Genomic DNA, 24,732 nt, shown 5'->3' on the forward strand with positions numbered 1-24,732 from the left:
GGATTGGCTCAAAGGGCGGTTTCATTAACTGTGTAAGAACTGTATTCAGCTGCCAAGGAACAACTGGTCTTTGAACAGGAGGGAACATTCTGAAGAGCCCTCTGAGGAATTCCTTAATAACTCTTTGGGACCAAAGAGAGGGACGGTCAGGAACTCTTGTGTACCTTGAAATAGCGTCTAGGTGTACTTTTATGGACATATGAGAGAGTCCAGATTTGGCCAATGTCAGTAGATATGGGAGAATATGAGCAGACGAGACCCGAAATGGATGCAAATAGTTAGATGCACACCACTGACAGAACCTTTTCCATTTCGCCGCATATGTTTTGTTTGTGGAGACTGCCCGGGATCGTGATAGAATGTCTCTGCAGTCCTGAGGGATCTTTAACAGGTGGAATTCATGCTCGTGAGGTTCCATGCTGACAAGCGGAGCGATTTCAAATTTGGATGCAGTATCTGTCTGTTGTTCATAGTTATCAGATCCTGTACTAATGGGAACTGTATCCTGGGTGTCATTGAGAGTCTGAGAAGTTCGGAGAACCACGCTTGTCTCGGCCACGCTGGTGCAATCAGAATCAGATGGCACGGCTCTGATTTCATTTTCCTTAAGACTTTCAATATTAGAGGAAAGGGGGGGAAAGGCATACGCAAACATTCCTGTCCAGCACATCTGTAACGCATTGCCCCACGATCCCTTCTGCGGAAACCTGCTTGCAAAGTTTTTGCATTTCGAATTGTGGCGGTCCGCGAATAAGTCTAGCCTTGGCGTGCCCCATACCTTGAAAACTTTGGAAAGGTGCTTCCGATGTAGTTCCCACTCGTGAGAGATTTCGGGAGATCTGCTCAGAATATCCGCTCTTGTGTTGTCCACTCCTGCAACATGTTGCACTTGAAGCGAGATGTTGTGAGCTAAAAGCCATTTCCAAATGTCTTGTGCTTCCTTTGACAGAAGTTTCGACTTTGTGCCCCCTTGTTTTAGCAGGTAAAACATAGACGTTGAGCTGTCAGTCTTCACCAGAACCGTAGATCCGCGAATTCTGGGAAGAAAAGCCTCGAGTTCCAAGAACACAGCCCTCAGCTCTAGCAAGTTGATGTGGAGCTGCGTTTCGGACTTTGACCAGTGGCCCTGAATTTCGAGCTCCTGGAGATGCGCTCCCCAACCTTGAAGAGAAGCATCCGTCATCATCACGAAATTGTAGGTCTGTGATTCGAAAGTCAGTCCTTCCGCTAAATGATCCCTGATCTTCCACCATGACAGGGCGTCTCTGATCTGAGGAGTAATAACTATTCGATCCTCGAAGGATCTCTGCGACTGAAGCCATTGCTCGTCTAGCAGTTCTTGTATAGGCCTCATGCGGAACCTGCAATTTGGGAGTAGGGGGATACAAGAGGACATCATTCCCAACAATGACTTCTAGATCCTTACTGAAACGGACTTTTTTATTTGCAATTGTGTTGACAACCGTATGATCTTTCGAATACGCTCCTCTGACGGGTAAGCCTTGGCCTCCTCCGTGCAGATTAGAGCACCCAGAAATTGAAGGGACTGCGCTGGTCTGAGATGTGATTTCTCTAGGTTGACTCTGAGACCTAGCGGATTGAAAAGCTCCATGCAAACGTGAAGGGAGCGGTGGGTGTCTCTGAACGAACTTCCTTTGATAAGCCAATCGTCCAGATAAGGGAAAATCTGGTGACCTTGGAGTCTTAGGTGGGCCGCAATTGGCGCCATACACTTTGTAAAGATTCTCGGTGCCGACTTTAGTCCGAAAGGTAAGACTTTGAATTGGTAATGACGCTCCGCCACCATGAAGCGTAGAAATTTTCTGTTTTACGTGGATTGGGACGTGAAAATAAGCATCTAAGAGGTCCAGGGATGCCAAATAATCTCCTCTGCCAATCAGGAGAAGAATTTCCTGCAGGGATAACATTCGAAATGATTTCTTTTGAATGAATTTGTTGAGACCTCTCAGGTCCATTACCTGCCTCCATTTTGATGTGTCGTCCTTTTTTATGAGAAAGAAATGCGAATAATAGCCTTTCCCGCGTTGAAGCCGCGGAACTTCTTCTATCGCCTCCTTTTGTAATAATGCTATCACGTCTGCCTTGAGGGCTGATAGATGTTCTTGTCTCCTGTGTATAGGAGGCTGAATTGGAGGCGTTTCTACGAACTCCAGAGTATGGCCATGTTGTATTACATCTAAAACCCATCTGTCCGTTGTTATTGACAGCCAAGCTGGGTAAAATGAAGTCAGGTAATGCGTGCTGCTTCTCGGACAAGTGGCTGATGTGTTGAATAAGTCATTGTCGTCGATTGGATTGCTGCGACTTCCCTCTTGCAGATGACCTTCCCCTGGACTGTTGCTGATAGTTATTTGAGGATCGAAATTGTTGATTGCTCTAGTACGGACGATATCCCTGCAGGTGGTATGGCTGATATCTGTTCGATTGGAACGAGGATCTTTGTGTAAATTGTCCTCGGGATCCTCTCCTCCGAAAGGACTGAAACCTGCCCTGTTGAAGAGATCCCAGCGCCCGCGCTGTATGTGTGTCAGTTTTGATGCTTTGGAGGGCCTCATTGACATGCTTTCCGAACAGGTTCTCTCCATCAAATGGCATGTCCACTATTTTGGCCTGTACCTCCGGTCTGAACGAGGTGGCCTTCAACCATCCTTGTCTTCGCAGAGCTACTGCACCTGCCATTTGTCGAAAAGCCACTGAGGACAAATCCATAGCGATGTCTATGGATTCAGATGCTGCCCTAGCCCCATCCTGTAGAATAGCCGCCGCTTCTTTTTTATCCTCTGGAAGATGGGAGAGCAAGGGTGCTATATCCCTCCACATCTGCCTGTTGAATCTGCTGATGAGGGCTAATGCATTAGAAGCCTTTATGGAAGACGCCGCCATCACCGCAAAGCACTTCCCTGCGCCATCCATTCGTCTTCCGTCTTTGTGCGGGGGAACCATTGTTGTTGAAACCGGATTTTTTGAGTTTCTTTGGGCGGCCTGCGTCACCACAGAGTCTGGTCGAGGATGACCAATCAAACAGGCCTGAGACGATTCTGGAGCTCTATATTTCTTGTCTATTCGAGGAACTGAAACAGCCACTGAAGCCGGGTTCCTCATTATCTTCAAGCCTTCCTCCCAAATATGGGCGATTATCGGAATGGATCGCATAGACTTGCGTGACACCTCTTTAAAGTCATAGAGAAAGCATTCGGCTTCCTGAACTGGAAGCGGAAGGTCAAAGCGCTTTGATGCTTTCTCCATGATATCATGGAACCCTCCTATATCTTGCAGCGGAGAGTGCGCGGGTGTTGGAGATGGCGACGGCGTAGTTGGAAGAAGATATTGGTCCCATTCATCGACAACCTGCTTTTCTTGAAGGAGTTCTCCTTCTTCCAGTTGATCGGCGTCACTGTCTTCCAAGTCATCTCTGATTGTCATAATCGGTGGAGATCGTATCTTCTGAGTGGAAGTTTTGGGAGAAGAATGAGGTGGTCGTACCTGTGTCGGCTTCTCCACCGTCTGTGGCGCTTGAGTTAGCGTCCGGGAAACGACGATAGTAGTCGTTTATCATCAGCCGCAAGTCAGTCACCAAGGAAACCGGCATGGAAATAGAGTCCTCTCTAGAAGTATGTTGAGGCTCTTCCTCTTCCTCGTAGTCATAAGACTGCTGAAAAGATTCATATCTTCGTGAATCTCTCGGAGGGTGATCCTGAAATGAGAAGACTTCTTGAACCTCATGAAATTCTTCCTCATCCGTTTCCTGACTCTTAATGCGAAGTTGGGAGGGACTATAAGCCACTCCTGAAGACTCCTCATCATCTGACTGCAAGTCTAGTAGATTTGAAGGAGGAAGAGGAGAAATTTTTGTCCATGTTGTAAAATCTGTAGTCTTAGTCTGCTTCGTCGACGAGCCCGTCGACGACGCCATAGACTTAAATGTTATTTTCTTTACTTTAGGAGATTTAAAAGTTCCCGTCGACGGGGCTTCCGTCGACGGAGATCTCGTCGACGGGGAAAGCTGTATTATCGTCGACATAGTGCTCGTCGACACCGTAGTCGTCGACGACGAAGGTAATGTGGCCGTCGACGGGATCGTCAACGGGCTTTTCTTCGACGACGAGGTTTTAGTCGCCGTCGATGCTGCTGTCGTCGTCGATATGGTGGTCGTCGACGGAGTCGTCTTAGTCGTCGACGGTTTCAAAGCAATAACAGCCGGCGACGCCCCAATTTTCGTCGACCGGGCTGAGGAAACTTCTCTTGACTCTTTAGATTTTTTAAGAGGAGTATGAGGTAATGAAGACGCAGGAGCCCCTTTGTCTTTTGACTTTTGCTTTTTCAGCTCTGAAATATCTTCCGAAGTTGAAGATTTTCTCTTCTTTGAAGACTTCGATTCCTCCTCAGAGTCAGATTCTGAAGTGACCTTTTTCTGAAGCCACAGCAGAAGACGTGCCTCCCTGTCACGTAGGGTTTTCGCAGAAAAGGTTCTGCAATGTTTACAGTCTTTAGGCACATGTTTTGGATGCAAGCAAATAAGCAGTCCTTATGTGGGTCCTCAGAAAACAATCTAGGCTTTCCACAGGATCTGCAGGGCCTGAAAAGCCTCTTCTTAGAGCTTTCAGCCATACTGAACAAGAAAAAATGAAGCACAGTACCTCAAACCAGCAAAGAGAAGGAAATTTTAGATGAACCAGAGGTCAAAAGTTCACACAGGAACAAAACTGAGCAAGGCTCAGGGAGACTCCTCCTCACACGAAGGCGGTTGGAAATCTGAGGCAGGAAGGCTCTGCTGGGGAGTGTGAGGGCAGGGCTAGCAGCCGATTGGCTGAGTCTTGGACCACATAATGATGAGATTTGGTTACCAAATAAGATGATTCCCTATGGGATTTTGCTATGCAGTTTTTCTTATACTGCTGTGGTCATTCTGTTACCGTGAGACTCCCACCATGACGACGGGGAAGATACAAGCATGTGAATCTATGAAAGATTCAATACTGGAGAAGTCTTGCATACGGGACAATCATGATGCAAGATGCCATCATTCCGAGTAGCTGCATAAATACCCAAGCGAGTAATGAGTGGTTGAGTTGAAATTTGGAAATGAGTACTTAAATATTGTGGATACTGGCTGGATTGGGACAGGCTAGAGCTTTTTGAATATCTAGACTGGTCCCCCAAGTACGTTTGCGTGTTGGAAGGTTGAAGATGGGATTTCAACAGATTTACTGTGAATCCAGGGCTGTGCAGTAGGTGTACTGTTCTTTAAGTGTGTTGTATGCACTTTGTGAGAGTGCTGGCTTTGATTAGCCTGTCGTCTAAATATGGGAAGACGTGAACCTGTTGTCTTTGCAGATGTGCAATGACTACTGCCAGCCGTTTGGTGAATACTCTGGGAGCAGTGGTGACCCGGATTGTGAGCACTTTGAATTGGTAATGTTGTCCCGCTGCCACAAGCCTGAGATATATGCGATGAACGGGATTTATTGGAATATGGAAGCACACGTCCTTTAAGTCCAGAGTGGACATAAAGTTGCCTTGTTGTAAAAGAGGAAGCACCTGTTGGGAGAGTGTCCATATGGAAGTGATCGGACTGTATGTATAGGTTTAATTCTCTGAGGTCCAATATAGGTGTGAGAGAACCATCCTTTTTGGGAATTAGAAAGTAAAGCGAGTATACACCCGTCCCTTGATATTGTAATGGGACAGGCTCTAAGCCCCCTTTTCCAGAAGAAATCAAACCTCTTGTTTGAGTATGTGTATATGTTCTGGAGGTAGTTTGTGTTTTCGTTGTGGAATGTTTGGAAGGTTGTTGGTAAGCTCCAGGCAATAACCATATTGGATAATTTGTAAAACCCATTTGTCTGATGTGATGGTATTCCAGACTGTGATAAATTGAATTGTGACGTTCCCAGACAGGTGTAGAATGATTGAGGGAAGGGGAGATAAGTCACTGTTTATTTGTGGCTGGGGAAGTACGGGGTGTATTACCTTTTCCTCTTCCTTTGCCATTGTTTCTCCGAAATCCACCTCGAAAATAACCTCTGGAAGATGGTGATTGGCTATTGGCGCTATATGAGGTAGAGGACCCATCAGCAGGCATGGTTTTTGATCATCCCCTGAAAATGGAGCGGCGAAAGGAACCACGGTTGGATGGTGTCTGTAGTGCTCCCATTGATTTGGCTACCTCAGTGGCTTTCTTCATTATTTCTAATGAAGTGTCGACTGCAGGACCAAATAAGTGTTCCTTGTTAAATGGTAAATTTAAAATGGATGCTTGAACCTCCGGTTTAAATTCTGATACTCTTAGCCATGCATGGCATCTAAGTAGGACGCTGTTGTAAATTGTGCATGAAGCAGTGTCTGCTGCGACAAGAGCACACCTGATGGAGGTGTTAGAAATAAGCTTCCCTTCGTGGATGAGGTCATGAGCTTTAGCTTTGTGCTCATTAGGCAAATATTGGATCAGCTCCTCTAGCTCATCATAATGAGCTCTGTCATACCTTGCTAAGAGTGCTTGTGTATTAGGTATGCGCCACTGATTGGCCGCTTGTGCTGCTACTCTGAGGCATCCATTAATTTAGATTCTTTGTCAGGGGGCGGGGCATCCCCTGTTTGAGAATTAACTAGTTTATGAGCATTTGATACCACGAAAGAATCTAATGGCACTTGGCCCATGATATAAATTGGGTCTGTAGGTGCCGCTTTATATTTTTTGTCCACTCTAGGTGTGAGAACCCTAGCTCTCACCGTATATTTGAATACCACATCTGCATGTTTTAACATACCTTTGAGCATAGTTAATGTATGTGTAGTCTTTTGTGAGGCACTTAGTGTCTCAAATAAAAAACCTTCTTCAAGAGGCTCCCTATGGAGTTGTACTCCATGGTACTGGGCAGCTCTATTAAACAACTCAATGAACCCCACATTATCATCTGGAGGCGAAGGTATAGGTCTGGGTCATCATCATTAATGGGATCAGTATTATAATCGACCCATGGGTCTGGAGCATTGTCTTGTGGCACATCCCCAAGGTTGTCCCCATCTCGATCATCTTGATGATCTGGAGATTGTGGCTGAGGAGAATTTGTTTGTGTTATGAGTAAATTAGGATCCATATGTGGAGAAGGTGACATAGGTAGTGGAGAAGTGTTAGTAGCTATACTCTTTCTCTTTAAAGGGATATGATGAGAGTTCTCCAATTCTGTCTTTCTTTTTGCTAGCAACTTTGCATAAAGGTGTCCAGTTTTAGGGTTAATAACAAGTTCCTTTTGTTAGGGATCTGGATTGGCAGGTGGAATATCCAAACAAGGCTCCTTAGATGGTGTAGGAGCAGTTTTTTCTCTTGGGGTTCGAATTTTCGGTATGGAAGATTTTGGAGCCCAAGTGTCTTTCGGAGCCCAAGTGTCTTTCGGAGCCCAAGTGTCTTTCGGAGCCCAAGTGTCTTTCGGAGCCCAAGTGTCTTTCGGAGCCCAAGTGTCTTTCGGAGCCCAAGTGTCTTTCGGAGCCCAAGTGTCTTTCGGTGCCCAAGTGTCTTTCGGTGCCCAAGTGTCTTTCGGTGCCCAAGTGTCTTTCGGTGCCCAAGTGTCTTTCGGTGCCCAAGTGTCTTTCGGTGCCGAAGTGTCTTTCGGTGCCGAAGTTTTGGGTTCGGTCCCCTGAAGGAGGTCGACTCAGCCCTGAGCCGGAAGGCTGTGATACGTGTTTCGGCACCGGGCCTGAAGGCGGACCGTTCAAAACTTTATCTCGGTGCCGACCTTGGCCCGAAGGCAGATGAAGGACCAGAGCCTTTTTAGAGGGTACCTTTTGGGGCAGAGGAGTACCTTTACTCACGGTACGCTGACCAGGCATGATTTCTTCCTTGATGTCGGAGTCTTCCTTGGACATGTAGATGTGTTGTTCCTCCTCTGCGTCGGCTCCCTGTGCTTCGAAGATCTCTTTCGCGACATCTTCTCAGAAGAGATCTGGAGCGGAGGCTCTGTGTTGCTGATACATTTCGTGACGACGAGCCCATCGGTCACGAATCGTCTTTTTTCTTTATCGGAACGATCGGCAGGTTTCGCAGTTTTCTTCATTGTGTTTGGGCGATAAGCACAAATTTCCCACGTCGTGTAGATCGGTGTGTGTGTAGGGTGGGGGGAACGGGACATAGAGTGGCACCCGTGGCAGAATTGGAATGGAGTCAGTTTCATCTATTGCAAACTGGGTCGACGAGGCTATGCTCAAAGGCCTTGCACAAGACTTTCCGATCGAAGTTTTAAAATGGATGCAATACGCGAAGATAGGAATACGCGATCGAGAAAATACCGTAGAAGGTAGAGGATTGGCCGCTGAGGGGAACCCGAAAACGGTGTTGAACCAGAGTACAGAAATTCACGTCCAAACCCGATGGCGGAAAAAAATACAACCTAACAGTGGAGTCGATGCCCATGCGCACTATCACGGAAAGGAGGAGTCACCTACCTGGTGACTGGAAAAGACTTCCTTAAACAAAAACAAAGTGCAAACATCCGGACCGAACACTAGATGGCAGACTTGTGCAAAGCACGTGATCTACAGCTCACATGCCTCAAGCACTATGTTTGCCTTGCCCATTGAGGGTATTAGTCCTTTTGCTCCTCTTCCATTAGTTGATCACTCTGTGTAACAGTGGGAAAGGGTGAAAAGTGTATTGAAGTATCCCTGAACAGTCTATCGACAGAGCATTCATTAGGATTGGTGGTATGGTTGTCTGGACGCAAAGTTTTGGCATTTATATCTTTGGTGTTCTTAAACTCCAGATCTTTTTGGAATACCCTTTGATTGAGTTTCCATTCGTGAAAGCATGATGCTTGTCTGCTCAGTCTATTTGCTTCTACAGTGTCCTTCCCTGGTAGATGAAATGCTGTTATCTCCATTTGTCTCTGTATTGCCCACTTCCAGATTTCCTAGGCTAGCTATGGTAGGGCAAAGGATTGAGTCCCCTATTGACGTGATGTTTCTTCCCTTGAATAGACCTTTTTCTGTTCCCTTACTGGAAGTATCTTGTCCAATTAAATGCAGTATCCAAACTCAATGACGTTTAATATGCATTTGTCTGAAGTTATCTTCCCCCACTTCTGAAGGAAGTTCTTTCGTCTTCCTCCCACTGGTGTTGAGTGTGAGAGGTTGTGTCTCTTTGGGAAGTCGCTTGTTAGCTGGAGCCGTGCCTCCCCTATGAGCTTGTCCCCTTTGCATGTTCTTCCTGAAAAATATTGGTACCCTTGCTGTTGACACTGCCACTGCTGCTGTGGTTCCAAAGCTTGGCTGCTTCTTTGTAAACTTTGGTGTTATGAGCATGCTTGAAAGCTACCTCTTCCAGTAGGCCGGCGTGTTGATGCTACCCCTCTTCTTAAGTTTCCTTTAAATTTCAACACCCTATGGTCCTAGCAGTCTCATTGTCCTTTTTTAGTTGGCTAAAGTATTGTAGACCGTGTTCCCGAATAACTGTTCTCCGTTGAACGGGGTATTTATTATATGTACTTGCACCTCCAGCTTGAACCCTTAGATCTCCAGGCCTCATTTGGCGTACTGGTGTATCCGCTGCATCCAATGCGGTTAGCAATATTTTTCCCCTCTTCTACCAGGTGTGCAGCTCTCTTCTGGTATTCTTCTGGCAGGTGCATAATGAGCTCCGACATTTCATCCCAGTACTGGTAGGCATGCCCGTTTAGGTGGGTGTTTGAATTTGCAATGCGCCATTGATTGGCTGCGCTTTGTTCAAATGTTCCGCCCAGGAGTTCCATCTTTTTGCTCTCCTCAGGAGGTGTCCCAAATGTCAACGGGATGCTGGACCTCTTCTCTGCTGTAGAGGTGAATATGTAATCAGCAGGCACTGTACCCTTGATGTAAGTTGGGTCTTTCGAGGAGTACTTTTACTTCTTCTCCGCCCTTGGAGTCACTGCTCTCCAAGTGGTGGGTTCCTTAAATGCCTCCCCTTCCTTGGTCCAGGACACTAGGCAGCATAGAAAGTAATTTATTTCTGGCTTGGGATGGTATCAGAGTTTGCAGCAGGAAAGGAAACAAGTTACTTACCTGTAACTACAGTTATCCAGTATTGGTATCTTTCATAGATTCACATGCCTGAATCATTCCCCGTCACCGAGGCGGGAGTCCCACGGTAAATTACAAAAGTAGTTCCATAAGTAAATAACAGTAGTAGGCTAAAAGAAAAAACCTAAGGTCTAAATCTTAGTAGCCAATCTACATCATTATAGTAAAAAGAACCAAAAGTCAGCTCCAACCAATCAGCTACCAGCACCCTCTAAGACCACTCTCAGCAGAGGCAGTTCTCAGATTTTCTTAGCACAAGTGGGAAGTAAGTATCCCAAATCATAGAGAACTTACTCGACGGGGAGGAGGCTGGGTCCATGTGAATCTATGAAAGATACCAATACTGGATAACTGTAGTTACAGGTAAGTAACTTGTTTTCTTATCCAGTATTGGGGTATCTTTCGCAGATTCACATGCCTGAATCAGAGTAGCAAGCAGTATACCAAATGTACTGTCGTTTGCGGATGGTGGGAGAACACTGTTCATAAACTCCCAAACTGCATCCACAATGGTTGAGAAATTTTAAAATAACTAAGCCTTTAAGAAATCAAAAGCTATTTTAAAAGACATTACCAAAATAAAACATGAATACATCAATATTAATATACGGATATATATACAGCTAAATATGTATGTTGCATGAAACATGGTAGCATATAAAAGAGAAGTACCTGAATTTGACCTTAATGAAAGATGGTATAGAACCACCTGTCCAACAGCTGCATCTTCTTGTTGTGCAGATTGAAGACAGTAATGCCTCATGAATGTGTGAACATTTTTCCATGTCGCAGCACAACAGATATTTTCCAGAGTAACTCCAGCAAACAATGCTGTAGAAGCTGCCACAGTTCTTGTAGAATGAGCTTTGGCTTTCCTCTGTTAAGGTTTGCTGGCTTTGTCACGGCAGAAATGAATCGTAGATGACAGCCATCTGGCGATTGTTGGCTTTGTCACAGCAGTTCCAAGTGTTGCTTGACCATAGGCCACAAACAGTTGGTTGGAACGTCTGATGTCTTTAGTTTTCTGTAGGTAGAATTTTAAACAGCGCTTAACATGCAGAGAATGTATTGCTCTTTCAGCTGGAGTGGATGGATCCGGAAAGAAAGTTCTTAATCTTACCGGTTCATTTAAATGAAATTGTGACGGTACCTTGGGGAAGACTCTAGGATTTGTTTGAAGGGTTATGTAGTCCTGAGTGAAATGTAAAAAGGGTTCAGTGATAGTCAAAGCTTGGATTTCACTAACCCTTCTTGCAGAAGTAAGAGCCAGTAGAATGGCGACTTTCCAAGTGAGGAATTTGAGATCAGCTTTGTGGCTCGGCTCAAATGGACGTTTCATTAATTGCGCTAGCACGGTGTTGAGTTCCCACTCGTGAGGAGGTGCTAGCACTGGAGGGAAGGCTCGGAAAAGCCCTTTCATAAATTGTTTGACAAGTGAAGATGAACAGAGAAGGAAGTTTAGCACATTTTCTGAATCTGGAAAGAGCAACAAGATGGACCTTGACCGATGAAAAGGTAAGCCCAGACTTGGCTAGAGAAAGCAAATAAGGGTAAATTTGTTCCGCAGGAGCTTGAACTGGGTGAATATTATTCGCCTCGCACCAACAGCAAAATCGCTTCCATTTTAAGCGATAAGTTTTGATTGTGCTCTGGGCACGAAATTTGGCCAAAATTTCACGACAGTCCTGTGAAATGTTGAGGTCCTTTAACTCTAAGAAATTAGGAGCCATGATTGCAAGTGCAGGGACTGTGGGTCCGGATGAACCACTTGGCCTCTGTCCCTCGACAACATCGTAGGCGTTGGAATAAGGCGAATAGGCTTGTCTCGAGACAATAGCAGAAGTTCCTGGAACCAATACTGCCTTGGCCAACAGGGTGCAATCAGAATTAGACGGCAACCCCCCAGCTTCATCTTGCGGAGCACTTTCGGGATCAATGGTATTGGGGGAAAAGTGTATGCACAAATCCCTGACCGTCGCATGGACAGGGCATTCCCCTATGAGCCCTGTTGAGGGAACCTGCTGGCATAGTATCGGCATTTCTTTTTCTCCCTTGTTGCGAATAGATCCGGTGCTGGTTTGCCCCAAGCCTGGAAAACTGTTCGCCTGCTTCTCCTCCAGCTCCCACTCGTGACAGTCCAATTGAGACCTGCTCAGCGTGTCAGCCAGAGTATTGTGGAGACTCATGATGTGCTCGGCTCTCAGGATTATTTTGTGGAATGTGACCCACTCCCACAATTCCTGGGCCTCCTGCAAGAGTGTAGCTGATTTTGTTCCTCCCTGCTTGTTGATGTAATACATGCTGGTCGTATTGTCGGTACTGACTAGCACTGAGGAACCCGCGATCCTTGGGAGGAACGCTTGCAGAGACAGAAAGATGGCGCAGAGCTCCAGTCTGTTGATATGCTGTTTGTGTACTTGAGACCATTTTCCTTGAATCTGCAAATTTGCAGATGACCTCCCCAACCCTTCATGGAAGCATCGGTCGTTAGAACAAAGTCTGGAATGGTTGGTAGGAATGAGAGACCTTGGGCTAGATTCGCTGTTTGTGACCACCAATGCAGAGAATCTACCATGCGCGGCGTGACCCTGATGGAATCATCGAACGAACCCACAGCTTGTTGCCATTGAAGAAGTAACTCCTCCTGAAAAGGTCTCATTTTGAGCCGTGCCAAGGGTATGAGATTTATTGCAGAAGAGCACATCCCCAGGAGTGAAGCAAACATCCGGAAAGACACTGACCTTGAAATTAAAGTTGCACATTTTTGGAGACGTATTTTGCGGTCATGTGACGAGAATGCTTTGCACTGGACCGTATCTAACATTGCTCCGAGAAAAGGAATGACTGAGTGGATGCAACTGCGACTTGCTCTCGTTGAGAGTCGGCCCCAGAGAAGCGAAGATATGGAGGCAACCTTTGCTTCTTGTTCCGAAGGACCTTTGAGTAGCCAATCGTCGAGATAAGGATACACCTGGGTTCCTCGAGATCTCAATGCTGCTGCTACTGGTGCCAAGCCCTTCGTGAAGATTCTTGGTTCCGATTTCAGCCCAAACTGGAGCACTTTGAACTGATAGTGGGCGCCAGCCACTGGGAAGCGAAGATATTTGCTATGTTTGGGGTGGATAGGGATGTGGAAATACGCATCTTCCATATCCAGAGAAGCCATAAATTCTCCTTCATTTAAGCAGCTTAAAATCTCGGAAAGCGTGACCATCTGGAAACTTTGCTTTTTGAGGAACTTGTTGAGCTTGCAGAGGTGCAGAATTGGTCGCCATTCCCCTGACTTCTTCTTGATGAGGAAGAAACGAGAACAGAAACCGGTTCCTCTGAGATGATGGAACCTTCTCGATTGCATTCTTGAGGAGCATCGTTAAGTCTTCTTCGAATAATAAGTAAAGACGAGGGGGAGGGGGACCCCTGGGCGGAGTAATAGGTGCTGTTTGATAAATTCCAGGGTGTGGCCGTTGGTTACTAGGTCTAGAACCCATCGGTCTGCAGTAATTTCCTGCCACTTGTGAACAAAAGCTGAAATCTTCGTGCCCACGGGTAAGGAGGGTAATCTGGCTGGCGTCCTGTGGAGATCATAGTTTCCTGTTGGTGTCTCGACCTTGATTCTGGGATAGTTTTCAACCACCCTGACGGGAGAAACTAGCCGTAGAGGATTGGCAGTATGATGACTGTCTGTAAGGCTGTCTATACTGCGATTGATACTGCCCGTTTTGTTGGTTTTGGTATCCTCCTCTTGAAGGAAAACCATGTCCTCTTGCACCTCTGAAAGATCCGCGCCTGTATTGAACAGTGCCTAACGATCTAGCGGTATCCGTGTCAGTTTTTATAGCAAGGAGGGCCTCATCAATGTGTTTATCAAAGACTCTCCATCATAGGCCAGGTCTAAAATCTTCTTTGGCACCTCCGACCTGAAAGTTGTGGCTTTAAGCCATCCTTGGCGTCTAAGCACTGCAGCCCCGGCGAGCTGACGAAAGTTGGTGTTTACAATGTCCAGTGCGCAATCTATAGTTTCAGATGCGGCTCGTTCTCCCTCCAACAGAATTTTCCTTGCTTCCTGTGTAGGGTCCTCAGGAATGAGGTCAATAAGTCCCGCCATATCTGACCACATCTGACGGTCATAACGGCCTATTATCGCCAGAGAGTTAGCAGCTCTAATAGAGGCCCCTGCCATGGTAGAGAATTTTTTACCTATAAGGTCCAGCCTCCATCCAGCCTAGTCAGGCATTGTGGTGATAGGCGTCGCAGGATTTTTAGATCGCTGCTGGGCGGCTTGACAAATGACCAAATCTGGTCGTGGATGACCAATCAGACAAGATGGGCTGTTAGCAGGAGCACGGTACTTTTTCTCTATGCAAGGAAGCACTGCCGAAATAGACGCAGGCGTCTTCATGATCTTAACCCCTTCATCCCAGATATAGTCAATGATTGGAACAGCTCGCGTGATCTTCCTAGACTCTTCCTTGAAATCATGCAAAAACAGTCTGTCTGCTCGACTGTAACAGGCAGCTGGAATCTAGCTGCCGCTCGCTGCATTTAATTATGAAAGCCTCCGAAGTCCTCAGGGGGAGAATCAGAAGGTAGAGGAAGGGATGGAGAAGGCATCGGTATTATATATTCGTCCCAGGGATCCGTAATATTAGTATTTGCAGGTAATTCTCCCTCTTCAACCTCCTCTTCAGAGGATGTAGTGTCATGGTGCACCTATTCAGATGGACCTGAAGGATGAGCCGGTGTAACAGGAACCTCAGACTGAGGTAACGGATCAGGGACCACCGCTGGTGTGGGTGGATTTTCTGTGACAGCCTGTTGTGGGGAAAACCTTTACCGGTAATCTGCCAGCATGGCCTGGAGATCCTGTATGAGCGATGGAGGGAGGTGACTCATTTCCCTCTGGCGCGACTCCCTTTGAGGAAATCTATGGTATGGAACCATAAGCTCTTCTTGGTAATATTGTTGCTGGTAATAGTCGTCATCGTCTTGACACTTAATGTTAAGCTCAGAAGGATGGTGAGCTGTGCCAAATGATCCCTCATCGTCTTAGTCCTCATAGTCCTCATCTTCAACGTAAGTTTCCAAAAGGTGTGAAGACAGAAGCAGAGAGATTTTACTGTAATCCTGATGCCATTGAAATGTCTTGTTGAAAAGGTCCAGACGATATGGGCGTGGATTGAGAAGGCAAAAGCACCACCGCTAATACACAAGACTGAACTGGTAAATCCGTCCTCGACGGGCTCTTCGTCGACGGAGTCTTCGTTGATGCGATCTTCGACGGACAGTCGTCTACGGTGACATCGTCGACGGGGCAGACGTCGACAACGTAGACTTCGTTGATGATATCTTCGTCAACGGTAGAGGTTTCGTCGACGGTACCGTCGAACTCGACGCGGACGATTCTTCAAAAATAGGCTTCTTCGTCGTAATTGAGAATCTAGTAAACAGAATAGGTGAAGTATTGGCAGTCGTCGTGACAGTAGCTGTCAAAGATGGGGCAGAAGAAGTCACAGAAAGCGTTGACGATGGAGTCAAAGTGAGAGATTTGACATGGCTTTTACTCAGTTTCTGAAGTAGATATCTTCTTATACTCCTTGACCGATGTAGAGGGTGGAGACGGCGCTGACCCAGAGGAAAGCTTAGGTGACCTCTGAAGGGTCAGAAACATCATGGGAAGATTTATGGTGTTTTCTTCCCTCACTTGAAGAGCTGTCATGGGATCTAGCTCTTTTGCTAGAAGTTGAGGCTCGGTCATCCTCCTCAGCCGAAGAAGATTTGAGCCACAAAAGCAGTCTTGCCTCTCTATCCCTAAGAATCTTAGTAGGGAAAGTATGGCAGATCTTGCAATCCTTCGCCACATGCTTAGGATAAAGGCAATAAATGAAGTCCTTATGCTGGTCATCAACATGGACCCTCTTCTTTTCACAAGTCCTGCAGGGTTTGAAGAGAGCTTTCCAGTCAGACATTCTGAAGAGTTGAAGTGAAGAACTGAGTTGGCACTCAGGGAGACACTCTTCCACACGATGTGCGGTGAAAATCTGAGGAGAACTGCCTCTGCTGAGAGTGTTCTAGAGGGTGCTTGGTTGCAGATTGGTTGGAGCTGACTTTTGGTTCTTTTTACTATAATGATGTAGATAGGCTACTAAGATTTAGGCCTTAGGTCTTTTCTTTTAGCCTACTACTGTTATTTACTTATGGCACTACTTTTGTAATTTACAGTGGGACTCCCGCCTCGGTGACGGGGAATGATTCAGGCATGTGAATCTACGAAAGATACCCCAATACTGGATAACAGGACTGACTTTTCCTCCTCAAGCTGCCCTCCATACCTCTCTGCAGCCTTTTTAATGACCCAATTGCACATCCCAATGTCATCCAGAGTTGAAGGCCTCAACGGATAACAGTCTACTCCTTCATAAGGGAAGTCCATCTCCAGCTCATGCCACCGAGTTTGTGTATTCAGAGTCTTACCAAAAATATACCCAGTTTCTCCTGTTCCTCTTCCTCCTCATACAAAGTCTCATCTTCCTCTTGAGGTTTAGGTATCATGGGAGGTTCAATGTCCTCGACATCTTTCTTACCCTGGTCTCTCGACATTTTCTGTGGAATTCTAAATTCCTTTAAGGATGCGTCGAAATCCTTTTTTCGCAATAAGGCGGCCGTTTCAGCCTCAAGGTACCTTTTTTTTTTAAAAACAATTCTCTCGATCTCCGCTAAGCGTTCTTCCGGATCGAGGGTCATAGTTGATCTTCGTTTCGACGACGTATCAGTCATTGAGGTTCTTGCCTCATCATGAGATCTTTCTCACTTTGACATCGAAGCGTCTGGAACTCGTCCATCTTTTGATGAGTGGGTCTTCAGGAGACTTTCCACCTGCAGTGTTTTTTTCGAGGGATCCAAGGGGTTCTTTGTCTTAGTTCTTCCTTTAGTCGGCAATTTTTTCAACAACGAGTCTCCCTTTAACACACTTAAGTCCGATTTTCGAGTCGGACAATTTTTTCAGTGTTACCTGTTGCCTCTTGTCCTTGTTGGTTGCTTCTCCCCCAATGATTTGCAGGTCATCGTCGGATATTTCCTCTTCTGCGCCTTCAGCAACATTTTCCTCCTCATTGTTCGACAGCCCCAGGTCTCTCAGGCATAGTGCTGGATTCTGTCCCTGAATGGCATAGTGTGCCTGTTACCACTTCTCCCTCAGCATCTTCAACTTGAACCCGACCCAGGCTTCGCATTGATCAACTATCGGCAGGCAGAGGTTGCAGACCTGGCGTTGGGCTTCTGCACAAATTTGTGGTGACAATTCAGGCAGAAATGAAACCGAGTATTCTCCACCACGCGGAACAGGGAGTCCCCTGTTTGGGCATTCTCGAAACCAGAGGAAAACTTCCCCTTTGCTTTAGGAATCCTCTCCAATACATGGTCTTCCGTAATCTCTCATTTTTATCCACTCCTTCGCAAACTTCCTTCTTCCACATGCTGGCGAGCCTTTAGCCAAGCATCGAGACCCAACGGTGGAAATAAATAATCTGAAGGTGGTGACCAAGAGTGGAGGCTTTCAGAGGAAGCCGTAGGACGTCACATTAAGCATCAAATGGAGGATCCATCGACGATGCCCAACAAAAAAATAAGAAAAAATATAGGACTACAAAAAGTAGAGAATTCTGAGCCCAACTACTAGATGGCAGCAATAATGCACAGCATGTAAAGCCAGAAAAGATTCATGCTGCAAAACATACCTGTGCGGTTGCCCCAACAAACAGAGTAAGTGGTGAGAGTAACACTGAAGGACCCAATTGCCCACATCAAGAAAAGGTGCAGTACCCAAACTCACTAGTACTTTAGTAGAGCTTGTTCTCTCCAAGCAACAGAAGGCTGGAGGTGGCTGTTCAAATTTATTTCTCTATTCACTCAGCACTATAGAAAACGTTTATGCAGAGTCCTTAGATTTATGTCTTTATAACCTTAACAGGCATCTTCTTTCACTATGTTCAACATGCTCTCTGCTCATGTAGGTACGTTCAGCTGTTTATGGTCTCTGATCCAGTGCTTAGTTTGTAAATGAAAGTGTGTACGTTTCCGAAGTTAAGCGTTGGTGCATCCAAAAGGAGGTCTGCGTTTTCAGAATTTTAACACCTATCCTTTTAATCCACTAACTACACGCCTGCCCCTTTAACTCACTTTTGCAGGTTCCTGCTTTCTCCCTTGGTGATGGCTTTGCCGTCTGTCTCTCACCCCTCCTTTCAGACCTGTGTGTATTCCCTCTCTTGTGTTGGGTAAATATCTCTATGCTGAAAGATAAGTGCTTGCTCCCAAAAATAAGTATAGTGGTCACCACCAGCTCAAATTCAGCACTGCTCCGATCTATTACTCTAGTTGCTTTCTTTGCCCCTCTGTAAGCATTTTAAATATGAGGGAGAAAGGAAAAGGGGTAATCGGAGCAGTTACCCCATATAGGTAGTTCCACTATCAAGAAACCATCCTTTTCTGTGATGAGATCAAGACTGGATCCTTCCACATGTGTGGGGCAAGTAACATTTAAGAGAGGCTGTTAATCTTGGAGGTGGGCATTTAGCTGGGAGGTGAAAGGCCTTTGGGTGGTTGCCCAGTTTAGATGTAAGCCACCTACAATGGTGCTGTTTGACAATAACGATTTGTCATTTATCAACTGAGATAACTGTTCCATGAATTCTCTAGTGCCCCCTGGTGTGCGTTAGATGGTTATTTTAGTGGGATTTATACTCTAAGCTTTTATTCCTACTCAAAAACATTAGAAAGATCTTTTCTTAAAATGGAAGGCATCAGAGTTGGAAGGAGTTTCTATAGATGACTACAAATACTAACCTTCCTGTTCTCTTTTCAATGTCCAGTCGTTTGATTGAGAAGTCATTGAGGACATATACTTTGATATTTAGTTGCAGTGTTAATGTAGGAAAGTGCTCCTTTTGGCATGGTTACCTCCCACTTTTTGCCTGACTCTGAATGCAACTTTGACTGAATGTGCACTGGTTCCCTACTAATCAGGTTCCCAGTGCTTGTGTTCTTTCCCACAACTGTACCCATTTCTACAATTGGCACTCTTCTGGGTCTCATAAGCCCCTTGTAAAAGGTACCAGTGATACCAAGGGCATTGTGACCAGAAAGGAAATGAAAGGGATACAGCATGTATTTTGCCACCCTAAGTGACCCCTCACAATATACATGCATACTGCCACTGCAGCCTGCGTGTTTTGTTGCACCTAAAAGTGAAGAGTTATCCTGGTACACGTCCCTGTGTGCCAGGCCTGCCAGTACTGCCGGAGGCATAGGTAAGTAACCACTACAGCAGCCCCTACAGCCCTGAGGCAGGGTGTACTATACCTCGGGTGAGGGCAAAACTGCATGAGCAGATATGCCCCTATAGTATACAAGTCTATTCTTAGACATTATAAGTGCATGGTGAAGTCATACCAAGTATATGGGCTTGGATCTTGTCAATACGAGTTCAACAGCTCCATGACGGCTTCAACAAATCTCAAGATGTGTGATACCAAACATCTCAGATTTATGAGCCAGTGTTGTATTCATTATTAAATGCACACACAGGGGACCTCAGAGGTGCCCCCTGAAAACCTAACCAACAGCTACTGTGTAGCTGACTGGTATGCACCAGCATGCCACTTCCAAACATGTTTGACAATGTAGCCTTGTTTTCTCGAGGGTCAGAAACAAAGCCTGCTTTGGGTGGAGATGCTTCACACCTACTCCCAAGCAGGAACAGCATTCAAGGGCGGTGAACCTCAAAGGCTTCCTTCCCTTTGTTATGCTAGCCAGGGCCTCTCCAGCTAGTGGAGCTGCCCGCCCCACTTTTGGTGGCAAGGTTGGTGGGAAAATTAGTAAGCAGAAGAGGTGTGTCTTCTCTCAGCCAGGACTACCACTAAGGTATCCTGAGTTGAAGTGAACCTCCTCCTTTGAAAATCCTCCATATTGGTTGTGAGGATTTTAGCCAATAGGATTAGGGGTATGTCACCTCCCCAAAGGGTGTGAACATACAATGGGTATAGTCACCCTAAAGGTAACTAGCCCATTGGCTACTACCAACCAGTACCTGTAATGCCCATAAATTGATTATTTAGGGTCACCCATGAACCTTGAACCTCATTCCTAAAGAAGAGGGACAAAGAGGCGTGCAGCAGTGAAGACTTCAGATGACAACTAACTTGGCCCCAGCCCTACTGGCTGGTCTGCAGCCCTCGTAGAAACCTGCACCAAAAAGCGGCTCGTCCTGCAGGCCCAGAGACCTCCACAACCCTGGGAGGACTGCCTGCCTTCCTTGAAGACCAAGAACTCTAGAGGACATTGGCCCTTCGAACAAAGAAACCCTCAAGAAGAGCTAGAGTGCCCTGCTGAACAGTAAAACCAGACCCCCAAACCTACCGCTTCATACAACACCTCCGGCCCGAGTCCCAAGTGGCCCACCGGATGCAAGAAGGTTCCCCAGCGGTCCGGCGATTGAGTCCATCCTAGAGTGCCCTCTGCTGGACTCCACGACGACACCTTCAGCCTTAACATGAAAGGTCCCCCAACTGCGACCTGCTACTGTAAGATTTCTCCAAAGTGCAAAGACACCCCTGCCCCGCCAGCCCACCGGCCTTGGGGAGCTCGACCGACTGTGTCCCAGAATTCCTCATCACCACAACTTACCTCCAGAACCACCGGTTCCCTTCGTCCAGCCTCCTGGTCCGAGCCTGCAGCCTTTGCTCAAAATCTTCAGCATCTCTTTGCGTGCCCCCAGTCTCCTTGGATTAACAATGGGCCCAGTGACCGTATTTGACCTCTGCACCCAGCCGCACCAGTACCGCTGGCGATGTAGACTCTACACTTACCTGACCCTTGCCCAGTGTTGGACCTAAAACCTGAAGACTGGATTTGTAAGTTGTGTACCTACCTGTGAAGTTGCAGGATTGTTTTCCTTCCGTAGGTTCACATTGAACTGTTTGAAAAATGCAGTGTCCACTTTTTATACTTAAAATTTGTGATATTGCAAAACGTATTTTACTGCAACTAAGTATCTTTGGTTCTAAGTAATAAATATACCAAAAGTAATATTTTTACAAACACTTGGTCTCGGATTAAGTCACTGAGTGTGTGTAATCATTTCTTGCCCGAGTGTGTACCACATATACTTAACACAGCCCTCTGATAAGCCTACCGCTCGACCACACTACCATAAAAGAGCATTTAGTACTTTCTACTTTAGCCTCTGTAAAGCTCTAGGGATCCACTGGACTCTGTGCACACTATACCTTACTTGGGTATAATATATACAGAGCCAACTTCCCAAAGTTACATTCTACCATGCCTCGGAATATCCAGAACGACAAAGTAATACTGTATTTTGATGACAATCTGCAGTTGTGCAGGTGGCATTTTATGGAGGACTGTATTGTTTAGATGATGGAGTGCCTTTGTGTAGGTTTATGAGTTAATTAAGGTTAAGTCCTTGTTTGGAGAAGGGTCATATTTTTACAATGGGCACCTCATGTGAGGGTAGAACGTTATATTTAATTGGTCTCAATGTCTGGTGACTGAAAGAGACTCATTCACTAATGCTCACATTTATAGATGCATGACGGCAAGAGTTTACACAAGTGCTCTTTGAGTAATTTAAATTGACAGTCTTATATTTTAAATCACAATGTGGAGATACATGATTGATCTATTTACAATGTGCAAAACTAGGAATCCTGTTGCTCAGCAAGTTTAGAACATCGCTTAGTCTGAATACATTTGGTAAATGCTTCAAACTAATCTTTGTGACTTGGTAGTTTGCTTAAGGACCAGCTTAATAGCACTCTTATCAGAAAAAATATGTCTACCTGACCTCATATAGATAAAAGTATGATAACAAACACAAGGCACGTGTGCAAGAAAATTCGCATGAATGCCCTTTTTAAGGTCATCTTCGTCAATAGTCCAGACAACTCACCTCTGCAATCTCTTCCTTGGCTTGCTGCAGCTTCTCAGGTTTATTGGCCCACAGTAGTCTGGCTTCAGTCTCTCTCTTCTTCTGCAGAATAGTCTGGGCATCCTGCCAGCGTTGCCAGGCTTTCATGCGTTGGTCAAAGGCGGCCTGGAAGCATAAAAGTAACAACCATGTTATGCATTGGACATTTCCCAATACATTTGACTTAACACTTTACCTTCCCTATGTAGTACCAGCAGGATGAGCAAACTTCACAACATGCAGGAAAACACTTACTATACACTCTACTATACAGTTATAGCACGCATTTAATAAAAAAGAAATTATTTTTTAAAACAAAATAGTGCGACTCCATCAACAGATTAGGACTCTTGCTTCGGGGTTCTTGACTGAAACTGAAGGTAGAAAGCATCTTTGGATATATAATTTATTTCATAACAAATATAGGGCCTGATTATGATGGTGGGCGGGCGGACTGACCTACCGCCGGGTTACAATACTGGTGGTTGGACCCACAGCAGTCACTGGGGGAAGGGGATCGGGGAGGGGCGGGGGAGGGGGTGGGGGGTGGTTAGAGGGGTACTGTGGGCCCCACCGCCTCCACCAGGATCAGTGGTTCCCATGGGGCGGCAGTCTGATTTGTAGTTCCGAATGGCGGCATTGCTGAGGCAGGCACCGCCATCAGGATTAAGATATTCCTTTCCAACAGCCTTTTCATGACTGGAAGACTTATGAAAAGGTTGTCGGAAATTACAATTGGCAGCCCCCAAACAGGGCCCTTGTCTGTCATGGGCCACTGTAAAGTGGCCCTGAGGTGCTCAGTTTCATGGTGGCTTGTGGTGCGGCCCTTTCCCTTGGCTGCAGTACAAGCCGCTGTCAAACTGAGCACTTTGCGACTGCCATTCTGGCCGTTGCATTGTAATGCCGTGGTCCAACCACAACCTGCTTGTTGGGCTGTCTCCTGACCGCTGCAATAGCAGGCGGCGGCTTGACTGCCCGCTATAGTAATCAGGCCCATAATGAACAAGCATTTGCAATGCAATAGGTCTCACATTTACGCAAGTTTAAGCTATTGGCATTGTAAATGACAATGCCTTTTATTTATGTTTTAAAAACGAAAACAAAAATAAAAGGCATTGTCATTCACAATGCCACTAGCTCAAACTCGCGTAAATGCGAGACCTATTGCATTGTAAATACTTGTACTTTCTGCAATGCCTTTACACTTTTAATAACCTTCATGGTTTCCATTTTAATTATTTTCAGTCTTCATTGCGAAGCCTAGTGTGCTTTATGTCTAATTCTGAGGTGTTATTTGATATTAAATTTCCATATTGACCAAGTCCAGTTGTGGACCAACAAACTCCTTAAAGGACTAACACCTCTCCCGGTTCATCAATAGTGTTTAAGATTGAAAACCTCAGTATAAGCACTACATCTGTATCAAAGCAGTCTACATAACAGAAAGACGTGTTAAAGCATCGACAGCAGACAGTCAAGTCATATGCATCTACTTATTTTCCTTGTTTGAACTGTGTAAATATAATAAGTCCAGATACTCCCTGTGAAACGTGCCAACGTCCTCTTCAAATAGAAAACCCAAATACATATTATTTCTCTTCCCAGTACTCGAAGAATCTAATATCCCCAGAATACAGTCACGTATCTCCTCATTAATCGAAGGTTAGTTAGCATTCCCGGGGGAGGGGGTGGTCATAGAGCAACGTAAGAGCTAGCTAGCAAGCGAAGAACCACACCTGCATGCGCCCTCTAGAGACGGGATAAGTAAAGCGTCAATGGCTGGGCACCTGTAGCACACGATCTTTCTCTCATTAGAAGCTTTGGGCCTCCAATAAGCTAGCCCCGGTCACCAACCGTCTACCAGCCCATCGATGCTGTTGCTGTACGTGGGCATTAGTTGGGCTACCTCCTCCCTGTGTCAGCACATTGTGCAGTTGGTTTGGCTGTGACGCAGTAGACCCCCCCTCTGCCTTCCCGCGGATACGGCACTGAGGGCAGGGATTTCAATCGCTCGGGCCGGGGTTGAGTGTACAGCTGTTTCGCACCCAACCCAGGAAGTGGCGGATTGTAGGGAGGGTGCGCGTCCTCTACCGTGCCAGCCGCTCGGACCCCAACCGCCACATCACAAAAATCGCGTGAGTCCCGGCGCGTGGCCGCTCCTCCCAGCTTGTTGTGATGTGTGTTTGCTGGTCATGTGCACAAGTTTCAAGACTTTTGGGGTGTTTCTGAAAGTATACAGATAATAGTTTTCCATTTTGGGTGTTTCTTACACCAGTGTTTAAAGATGTGCTGTGATGCACGAGGGTCGTATTGGTTTTGAGGCAATGTTTTAAATGTAAGTTTGTGAGAGGCATATTGTCGTTGTTAACATCCTTTAGGATCTGATAGAAACATTGTTTGTTGTCTAAACATAGTACCCTAACTGAACGTGACCTGCGCTGCCATAGAAGAAACTACAACTCCCAGAATGCAACTGGCCGTTAAAGTGGAAAGCCGGGACTGGAATATTGTGCACCTGATGATATGAAGCCACCTGTTAACCCCATAAATCAACATGGTTCTAACAATGACAAGGGAAGCTGCAATCTTCCGCAGGCCGCTTCGAAAAGGGCTTTGAGTGACGTGCAACGTCTAACTTCATAGACGCGAGGTAGGATCCTTCTGCTGAGTGGAATCTACAGAGC

General features: G+C 46.0%; 1 protein-coding gene and 1 long non-coding RNA gene across 3 annotated transcripts in view; one reads left to right on the plus strand and one right to left on the minus strand.

The window, feature by feature from the left end:
- Nucleotides 1-24,732, minus strand: part of SNX1 (sorting nexin 1) — a 732,138-nt gene that overhangs the window by 167,889 nt on the left and 539,517 nt on the right. For both annotated transcript variants that reach the window (XM_085643997.1, XM_085643996.1), the window contains exon 12: nt 22,031-22,174. In XM_085643997.1, the coding sequence (XP_085500123.1) occupies nt 22,031-22,174 (144 nt within the window). The remainder of the gene's footprint in view (nt 1-22,030; nt 22,175-24,732) is intronic.
- The window catches only part of LOC146860156 (uncharacterized), a 208,188-nt gene that overhangs the window by 103,576 nt on the left and 79,880 nt on the right, over nt 1-24,732 (plus strand). The window lies entirely within an intron of this gene.

This window comes from Triturus cristatus, chromosome 3_1, assembly GCF_964204655.1.
Source record: "Triturus cristatus chromosome 3_1, aTriCri1.1, whole genome shotgun sequence".
NCBI classification, from domain to species: Eukaryota; Metazoa; Chordata; class Amphibia; order Caudata; family Salamandridae; genus Triturus; species Triturus cristatus.